At 41.9% G+C, this 10577-nt stretch overlaps 1 protein-coding gene across 1 annotated transcript; it reads left to right on the top strand.

Moving 5' to 3' along the window:
- Window positions 1-225: 225 nt before the first annotated feature.
- On the top strand, window positions 226-2277 carry LOC125435106 (general transcription factor II-I repeat domain-containing protein 2B-like). The gene is made up of 2 exons (XM_048501153.1): window positions 226-2043; window positions 2132-2277. The coding sequence occupies exon 1, from the start codon at window positions 384-386 to the stop codon at window positions 2037-2039; it is 1656 nt and encodes a 551-aa protein (XP_048357110.1). The 5' UTR covers window positions 226-383; the 3' UTR covers window positions 2040-2043; window positions 2132-2277.
- The last annotated feature ends 8300 nt before the right edge of the window (window positions 2278-10577 follow it).

Here is a 10577-nt window from a genome sequence, read left to right on the forward strand (position 1 = left end):
AAGTGTACTTAAGGTGCTGTAGGGCTGCTAGGCAGCAGGAGTTGTTGCGTGGAGCGGAGGTGCTGACACTTAGGTCAGCATCTCAATAAATCACTTTTATTTTATCCAAGCCTTGTCGGGTCTTGCTTGGGTTCCTGGGCGCTGCTGAGAGCAGGATACTCTAGAGCAAGGAAAGTGTTGCCCTGAGCAGCGCGGTAACACTACCAGTATGCCTAATTTGTGGAGAGAGACTGGCTAACAATAAAAGGTCAAATGTCGCAAGACATTTCCAAAATAAACACACAGCCTTTGCTGAAAAATATCCGGAGGGAGAGCAGAGAAAAAAAGCTGTTTTGGAACTGATCCGGAAGGCTGATCTGAGGAAAAATCAATTCAAGAAGTGGATGAAGTCTGCACATTCAACAACATATGCAAGTTTTGTGGCCGCTCAGGAAATAGTCAGGCATGGGAAGCCATTCACAGACGGAGACTATATTAAAGAGTCATTCATTAAGATTTCAGAACACCTATTTGCGGACTTTAAAAACAAGAGAGAAATTGTGCAGAAAATCAGAGAGATGCCTCTCTCTGCGAGGACTGTCAAAGAAAGAACAATAAAAATGGCAGAGAATATCACAAAACATCAAGTTAAAGACATCAATGCAGCTGCAGCGTACTCTATTGCCTGCGATGAGTCCGAAGACAATACTGACATTGAACAAATAGCTTTGTTCTGCCGATATGTGAACTCTGCTGGGCCACAGGAAGAGATGGTTGATCTGGTACCACTAAAATGCCAGACACGGCGGGAGGACATCTGTGAGGCTGTGCTTGATTGTTTAAGAGCCAAAGGAATCAACACAACCCACCTAGTGTCAGTGGCTACTGATGGGGCACCGAGTATGACTGGAGCGCACAAGGGCTTTGTGGCCTTGCTGCAGAAGTCACTGGACAGAAAGCTGCTGACGTTTCACTGCATCCTGCACCAAGAGGCATTGTGCGCACAAACTTTTCCTCCAGAATGCACAGAGGTCATGAATCTTGTCATCCAGATCATCAATAAAATAATAGCAAAAGGTTTAAATCACCGTCAGTTCCGTTCGTTGCTGGATGAGGTGGACAGCACTTACTCTGATCTCCTGCTGCATAACAGAGTCCGGTGGCTGTCCAGAGGAGAGGTGTTGAAACGCTTTGTTGCCTGTCTGGAAGAGGTGAAAACTTTCCTGAGCAGCAAAGGACTTGCCTTTCCTGAGCTGGAACAGCCAGAGTGGCTGGAAAAGCTGCACTTCATGGTGGACATGACAGCGAACCTGAACACACTGAATACAACTCTTCAGGGGAGAGGAGGCACAGCGCTACACATGCTGGAGGAGGTGTTAGCGTTTGAGCGCAAACTGACAGTTTTTGCCAGAGATTTACAGAGAGGCACACTGTCTCACTTCCCCTCTTTAAAGGAATACCAACAAGCTCACGAGGTGATAAATTCAGAGTATTTGCAGTCTGCAGTCACCACAATGCAAGCATCGTTTGGGAAACGATTCAGTGAGTTCAGACAGGAAAGAGCCACATTGTCCTTCCCCATCACTCCTCTGACCATCGATCCATCCCTGTTAAATGTGACTGCATTTGCAGGTGTAAGTCACCCTGATCTGGAGCTGGAGCTGGCTGACATAGCTGACAAAGATATGTGGGTGACCAAATTCAAACGCTTGACAGAGGATCTTGAAAATGTTGCCCGTCAAAAGGCCACGCTTGTTCAGAATCACAAATGGAGTGATATTGAGAACCTTCCAAGACCGGACAAACTAGTTTTTGACACATGGAATGCCATCCCTGACACCTACATAAACATGAAAAAATATGCATTTGGAGTCTTGTCGATCTTCGGATCCACATACGCATGTGAGCAGCTATTCTCCACCATGAACTATGTTAAAAACAAGTACCGCTCACGTCTCAAAGATGACAGCTTACAGTCCTGCTTAAAGATGAAAGTGACATCGTACAGTCCCGATTTGCAGACGCTGTGCGCAGAGGTTCAGGAGCAGAAGTCCCATTAACCAGGTAAAATAAATATTTATACAGATATTTTGCAAATATTTCTTTTTCATTATTTATAGTGATTTTTTTCCAATTTGTTTTTTAAATTCAGGTCAAGGCTCTGTTACACGCTTTGAAGACCCAAAGGCGATATGAGGATTTGAAAGAGACCTTCAACTCAATGTGTTTTTTTTATTTTTTTAAGAGTTCAAAATGTTAAAAGTGTGTTCTTTACATAAATAAAATATATTTTTCTCAGTAACACTTCATGGATTTCATAAGCAACACACCATAATTGCTTTATACAAAGCGTAAAGGTAAAAAACCAAAATACACAGTGCTATCTTCATTTTAAATGTCAAAAAGTATCTGCGGCTCCATGAGTTTTCTTTTCCGGGGAAAATGGGTCCAAATGGCTCTTTGAGTGTAAAAGGTTCCTGACCCCTGATCTAGTGCTATCCTGAAAGCTGAAGGCAAAAACTCTGTGTGGCTTGTAAAGAGCATGGGATTTTGAAAAGTCATTGTAGGTCAACTTGCATGACCACTACTTGGTTGACAAAACTAAAAGTGCCTTTAAAGAGACCTTTTTGTTTTTCACATGTTCAATGTGCACCAAAAGTGGGTGAGAAGGGTTAAGAAACACTATAATTCTGTTGAAGACCTGAAAAGAACTATTGCAGCAATTTAGTGGCTATTGCTATGGAAGACTTCTAGCACCATCTAATGGTTAGAGTTTTGTAACTGCAATGCATTAACTGCAATTCTAGGCAGTTACACCCTTCCAAGTCAATTGAAGTCAAGAAACTTAGGCTCATTCCACACATGCAGAATAATGCACTTTCAAACTGCTTTCAATGCTCTTTGAAGCTGTGCGGAATGGCAAAATCCACTTGCAAACAGTTGTGAAAGTGGTTTGAAAATGCATTATTTTGCGTGTGCAGAAGAGGCCTTAGAATTGTGTAACTATGTGTAGGATTGCTGTGCACTGTGTAGAAATACAGTGAAGTCTTACAGCAGACGTGCTTATATAGTCCATCTCAGTTTTCGATTGCATGTGGTCCAGAACAGGTGAAAGGAAGAATACTATCTCCAGAAAACAAAAAAAAGGCAACAAAAACCTAGCTTCTAGAAAACGTTCACAAAATGGCAGATTATTACCAGTGGGCAGGGAAAGGGGAACGGTGGGAGATAGCATTAATCATTTCACTGCTGAAAACACATTGTGGCTAAGTGAAAACTTATGCTCACAGCAGATACTAAGAGTATGCAGATACTAAGAGGCTGCTACTGGTATCGTAAAAAAATGCTCATCACTATACTCTGGCCCCTTCTGCACACGCAAAATAATGCGTTTTCAAACCACTTTCACAACTGTTTGCAAGTGGATTTTGCCATTCCGCACAGCTTCAAAGAGCATTGAAAGCAGTTTGAAAGTGCATTATTCTGCATGTGTGGAAAGAGCCTCTGTTTCACATAAAGATGCTAGTAGATTATATATTCCTCTGCCACAGAGCAAAGCATGCTGGACCTTTGTTATAGAATGTTCTGCCTGGGCCCTAGTGCCTACCTAGCTCTGCTCTCCACCCCACATCCATTTGAAAGTTTGAAAGTAAAAAACACATTTTGGCATAAATGCTCTAATATCAAAGTACTGTTTTCAATAATGCACAAAACAATGGTTTTAACAAAGGCAGTGCATAAAAATGAATGATAATTCTCATATTGGTTCAGGATTATGTTCCAATGCAGAAGCATGTAATTTTCTCAACCACTGCATCTCAACTGACCAAACTAGTATCTTTATGTGAAACACATTATAACTTACTACCGTACAACACACACAGGGAAAAAAATCAATTTATGTCTGTAAAAAGCATAGCATAGCAATCACAAGAATGAAAAAAAAATGGATTCTGTTGGGGAGTATCACATTTTCTCCTTAGCACACAATATTATTTATGATTTCTGGCCTTTTTCCCCTTTTAGCTATATGGAAAATAGGAAGCCCCTGCTTGTTAATCACCCTACAAGCTTTTTCATTGCCCAAGACAGGAGGAAAATGTAAGGAGGGTTTAGTGCCAGACATTAAATGTACATTAGAGCCTCTATTCCTCCTCCCTGGATGGTTCCATAGAAGCACTTGGAGAGGGGGGGAACCCCAGATACACAGACTTTGTCCATGTATCTCTGGTACACCATGATATTGAGAAGAGGATTCTGCAAAGTCTTTGGAGACCGGAGGGATTTAAAAATGAGGTAAATATTTGCATAAATGTGGCTAGCAGTCAGAATGGACTGAATACATTCACTAATTGCTAAACTAACAGTATTTCCAAAATATATACAAGAAGCTTAAATCGTCAGCTAGTTTCCCCTTCAAGGAGTTACACAGTCTACATCAGACTTATCTTGTATTGTAACACTTAAGTCAATGTCAAAAGAGCAGGCTCATGTTTGCCTTGTAGCAACAGGACAGGACTATCAGGCCACAGTAGTTACCAATCATATTCTAATCTGCTTGAAATGATGAAATTTGTAACAAAGTGCCTTTATCAGTGCCTATATATGTAATTTAAGGGTCCTTGAGCCTTTTGTTCTTAAACTCATGCGTATTAAATAAATGTTGTCTTTTGTTTTAGGGAGTTTCTGGTTTGGGTGTGATTGTTTCCAGGTAAACCTTTGGGATAACCTGGTATACCTAAAAGAAATTCCAGGGCACAAGGCAATGGTTGTTTTCATATTGAAGTCAGCTATTTACTAATTCACTGCACAGTTCATTTCCCAAGACAATATCTGGGATGCTGGATAAAATAACCTAAAGCATAATTTTAAACCCAAATAGACACCAGGCAATTTATAATAAGCCAACAAAAGAAAACAATGACAGCAGAACTAATGGCTAAACGCATGAGGCCAAGTTATCAGGGCAAACTCCTTCTCTGGTGCACTAAAGAGATGCTGGCCATGGGACCTCTTCAAGGACTTTTCTGCAAGAGGGGAGCTAGATAAGAGCCCTGAAATGAGATACAGGCCAAGACTCAACTCAGAAACTCTAGGAAGTTCACGGCTCCCCCCCACACCTATGCCCCTTGGCCAAGCTATTGTCTAACTTTATTTGTGGTGATCCATATTCATGATGAATGAGCTGCAAACTTTTTAGATGTCTCATGTGTATTTGTGTATATATATATTTGTGTGTGTGTATATATTACAACCTGATGGCAACCCTCCCACTATAACTTTTTATGATAGCCTTAACAACATTGCAACAAAGGGTCCCAATGACTGTGGTTTTATGCAGCTTCCTGCAATGGTCTTACTACTCATTGGGGTTCTAGGCCTGGAAAGGTTGGAGAACACTGCTGTGTGCTTTGAGGCAGACTATCAAATCTGAAAAATAAAAATATACACGGACTGACTATTTTGATTTAACTTTGGAGCATGAAGAGAGGGGAAAATTAAAGATTTTTCCATTGGTTGTGAATTTAACTGTGGGGTAAGGTATCCTTTTTCTGTTGACAGATTTGTAGAAGCAGAAGGCCATTGCTTTCTCATCCTGCATGTGAGCTCTCAAAGGTGGGCCTCTGCTAGTAGCAGAGTGCTGGACTAGATGGACTCTGATCTGATCCAGCAGGCTCTTTCTTATGTTCTTATGTAGAGACTGAAAAATAACTTTCGTTTTAGCTGACATCTTCAACTCCATCTGTTTATTTAAACACAGTGCTAATTTTTTTTAGAGCTTTTGGCTTTTAACCATTTTTTGTGAATGAATCTTTTCCCCAAAAAATAAGATTAATATATTCCAAATATGACATACAGCATAGAAGTGTTGCTAACCAAACAACTGCAGGGTATTTTGAATAGAAAGCACCTTTCCAAGGGACTTTCAAAAAACTCTCTGCTCTGACATACAGTTCAGTGTTCTTTGAACTGATGCATTTTTCTCTTTAGTTGTATTTCAGGTGTTCTGTGAGCATCTGGCATAACAAACCTTCCACGAAAACCTGGATCAATGGGCACAAAGGGTGAAAGAGAAGAACCAGGTCTCAGTGGACTTCCTGGGGTACTAACCCTAACCCTAACCGTAACCACAACCAAAATCAACGGTTGCTAGAAAGCTGAGCAAGAATGATCCAGAACCTAATCAGTCCACTGTGTTGCACATCACCTACAATGAACAGCAATATTTTAGTGAGACTTCAGGGATCAAATCTTTGGATACAACATGAAAGCACATTAGAATACGAGTGTTATACTGGTCAAAAGGATGCAAAGATGCTGTAATCCTATCAGGCTCTCTCTTATACGTGGATTCTGCTTGGGCCAAAAACAGAGGTGTGAAAACAGTGGCTGTTTCCACACGGGTAGAATGCAGCGCCCCAGGGATGGCAAAAACACTGTCCCTGGGGAGGAGTTCACACAGCGAGGTTTTTCAAAAGAGGTGCCTTCCACCCGCTGCCGGGCAAACAGCAGCGGGTGGAAGGCGGCTTTTTCCTCCCACCTTCCCCACCCGGTTTACCTTCTCCTGCTGGCTGCCGTCGCGTTGTGGAGGCCAGGGGACATGCCCCTGGCCTCCACAACTTGAAGGCAGCCAGCAGGAGAAGGTAAGCCAGCTGGGGAAGGCGGAGCCTGTGCGAAGGCTGTGCCTTTGCCTTCGCCCCTACTGGGACCATCTGTGCGAACGGTCCTGGGTGTGTGTGTGTGTATGTGTGTGCATCGGCATAATTTATACTGATGCACCCCCACTCGCTGGCTGTGTGGAAACAGCCAGTGTAAAATGGTTTAAAGCAGTGTAAAAGGATTTAAACCATTTTCACACCATTTTCACACCGCTCTTTTTGGCCCATGCGGAATCCGCCATAGAGATGCTTATGTTGGAAAAGGGGTCTCAATTTGGTAAGGAAAAACAATTGCAATGGAGTTACAAAAGTTTCTTCTAGGGCTACGTCATATTTTAATTTTAGATTGTGCTGCACTCTAGGTCCAGGCTCAGTGGTCTGGAATCAATCTTGTGAGCAATTATGTAGCTCTGAATGTATTTGCATTGATTTCTTACTATACAACACTCAGAATGCTAGACTGACTTACTCATAATTAAGGAAGATCCTTTGACTTACTCCTTCATTAATATGTCTCAGATCACACTGCACACATCCAAACGTTTAGTGTTCATGACTGGTTCAGAGAAATCATTTTGTCATTTCCATAAAAGAGAAATGCATAAGGGCTTCCACAATTCTTTAAAAAGTAATGTGAATTTCTTCTCTTTTTACAACTGTACACATTTTACAGCATATGTTCACACATGCCATTATTTCTTTGAAATTAAAGGACTGCAAGATAAAGCAAGTGGCTTCGTGTTATGAGTTCAGAGATTTGTATGCTAATATCAGGAAATAACTTTGAAGATGTTCAGTATTTACACAGTGTGACAAACTAACATTTCTGAAAGATCAAATCTTTAACTCTTGTCTCTCTGGGCAAAGTGATCCACAGAGTAATAGCAGAACAGCTCCGTGTCTTCTTGGAAAACTCATCTACTCTGGACCTTTTCAAGTCTGGCTCCAGGCCATGCTATGACAAGAGATGGTACTCGTGGTTTTAGTTCATGGCCTCCATCTGAATGTAGACAAATGCCATATCTCTGTACTTCTATTGGATTTATTTGCAGTCTTTGATAGAGTGGGCCATGCCACTGTGCTGAGGATTTTGGAGGTTAAAGCAGGCAAGGGTGTGTGTGTGTGTGTGTGAGTTTGCTGTTGCAGACCAATTATAATTTGTCCAGTGGATTTCCCAGGGCATAGTCGTATCCCCTGTGCTGTTCAATCTCTATGTAAAGCCCTTAGGACAAATCATTCATAGTTTGAGAGCTCACAGTCATCAATATGCTAATGACACCCAATTTTGTATCTCCTTATCCAAATCTCCTACTGATATGGTAGAATGCCTGAACAACTGCCTGGCTGCTGCTATTAAATGACTAGGAATAAGCAAATTGAACTAAATCCTGAAAAAACAGCGGTAATTCTGACTGGGAAGGCAGAGGTTTTGAAGGACATTGGGCTTCATGTGGTTGTTCTTCTGTGCATTGCAACTGTGCATGCACAGGCTGGCTACGAAGAACTTCCTAGCTTTAAAGAATTGAAAGCTGTCCCCTCCCTCTCAGAGTGTGAGGCGATGTTTCCCTCCTCAAAAAACCTTTGCGCACTGAGGGGCAGGGTGCTCTTTCTCTCAGTTCTCCTGAGCAGCTGTGAGGAGATTTTTTTCCCAGTACAAATCATTTTTCTTTCTGCAGAGTTGGTTCTTTGGATTTTTCTCCCTTTATTATTGCCTTGATGGCATAAAAACTTTTTTCCAAGAAATGTGCTGAGCATAGCACTAAAGTGACTCAATTGGATGAACATTCTTCATGACCTCTGTGCCTGGGTGACTACCATAACGTGGAGTTCTGTCATTTCTGTCAACAATTCATTCCAAAGACCAGGCATGATAGAGCCTTGCGTCTCCAAGTAGCTCTTTGGAAATAGCACTAACTAGCTCCGATACCCCAGCAGCTAAAAAATCTGCTGTGTGGGATCTTTGTCTACAAGTGGATTCCGTACCCTTTTGTTGCTCCACTTTGACATCAGATTTACCTCGGCACTGATTGAAGTCCCCAGTTCCAGATTCATGCAGTTCCTTGGACTGCCACCCAAAAAAGGTAAGTCCAAGACTAAGAATTTGGACAAGCCTACTCACTGATCTAAAAAGAAGAATGTGTCTGCACCTTTGGTTCCAGAATGGATACCTTTGGAACCAATATTTGTTGAGGAGAATTTGCTGCCTTCTCTGATGCTTTCCCTTCATCTACATGAACTTGATGAAGTCTTTTCTGAAGATGAACTCCCTGAGGGACCACCTTCACCTCTGGTTCCAAAGAGATCTATATCTCTTCAGCCTTGTCAACCACCTTCTTGGCCAGTGTGCCCACTTCTGAATAGCAATTGAAGGGGAAAACACAAGGTGTGCATAGAGGGTTTGGCTTTATTCCTTAGGGTTTTATTGAGGCATCCAGTTGGCCAGTACAAAATAGAATCCTGGACGACATGACTCTTTGTTGTGATCTAGCAGGGTTTTCTTATATTCTAATTGATATAAAAAGTGGCAACATTTAAGATGTTTTGTTAGCATATGAAGGCAGTCTCCACTTTAGTTAGGGGGAATTAACTTGAGGCAGAGAGCAAGAGGGGGGTATCTGGGATTGATAATCTGTGTATACCGGGATGAGCAAAAACTCTCAAATGATCAACCAGTTGTACAATTAAAAGTGGTTTTTATTAAAGAATAAAAATAGTAAAACAAACATATTTTAAGCACTAAACATAAGCACATGAAGGATGTAAGAGCTGACTAAGAGAAAATGGAGGAAGTTGGATAGGGTTGCAGGGTTGGGTGATAGTTACCAGTCTTGAAAGGACATCAAGGGAAAGCAGCACTGAAGTGGAAATCAGCAATGTTTCCAGGAGCAAAAGGAAGAGCTCACAAGCAAGTTGGGGTACATGCACGGATCCAGAACACACACACACACACATACACACACACACACACACACACAATGAATGACAAAAGGACCAATATCTATGCCCCAAAATGGGTCCTGAGGCTGTATGAGGAAAGCTGGCAGGAAAGACAAAGAATTGATTGCCTTTTTGGAGTTTGAGCAAAAAAGATAGGAGAGACATGATGAGTCATCAGGATTCAAGAGAATGTCTGGGCTATTGTTGGGATGTGTGCAGATAGGGGAAGTAAGGGTCTACTCAGAGTACTGATTGGATCACCTTAGAGTGACACAATGGAAATTACCTAGTCCCATTGTCCAGCCAGGCACAGAGCTAGGGGAAAACCTTTGCATCCAACTGCCTTCCTGCCCAAGTTTGACACACAAGATGAATCCCAAAACCCTCTGAGAGGCATCAATTTTGTGAGTAGCTCTTGCTCTTATGCTAGTCTTTGACCCCAGTGCCTTTGTGACACCCTTTAGTGGGAGGAGGGGTTCAACTGCTTACATTTTGAGACCACTGAAATAACAATTTTATTGTATGTATTATTTATGATTCTCCTCTGCATTAAACAAATGTACCTTGGGCAATGCACAAACACATGCCTTCTAGCATTTGAGTTCAGAAACTTTATTTGTGTTCCATGTTTGTTACAGACTCATTAACTTCTCAGATACCTGTTATTGCTGGCTCTTTTTATGCCGCTTTCTGAAACCAATTTACCTCACAGGCTATTCTGTCTTGTTTCTCCTCCCTCCAGGGCAAAATAGACCTCTGGGGACAGATTGGGAACTACCTCAGGCTGCCAAACAGAACAATTCAGTCGGAAGATTGGGAGAACAGCAAGGGAAAACGGCTACTCTGCATGGTATCCCATAGGCTCATGTAGCACTAATACAAAAATTCCTCCCTTGCAACAGCATAGTGAGGGGCCAATTTCCAGGCAGTTGGAAAAGTAAGATAATTCTGACCCCTTACTACCATTTCCCCCTAAAGCTACCACATGTGCAAAATACCATA

Source organism: Sphaerodactylus townsendi, linkage group LG06, assembly GCF_021028975.2.
Source record: "Sphaerodactylus townsendi isolate TG3544 linkage group LG06, MPM_Stown_v2.3, whole genome shotgun sequence".
NCBI lineage: Eukaryota > Metazoa > Chordata > Lepidosauria > Squamata > Sphaerodactylidae > Sphaerodactylus > Sphaerodactylus townsendi.

Coding starts and splice junctions, on each gene's coding strand:
- LOC125435106 (XM_048501153.1), top strand. CDS start 384: ATGAAGTCTGCACATTCAACAACATATGCAAGTTTTGTGGCCGCTCAG.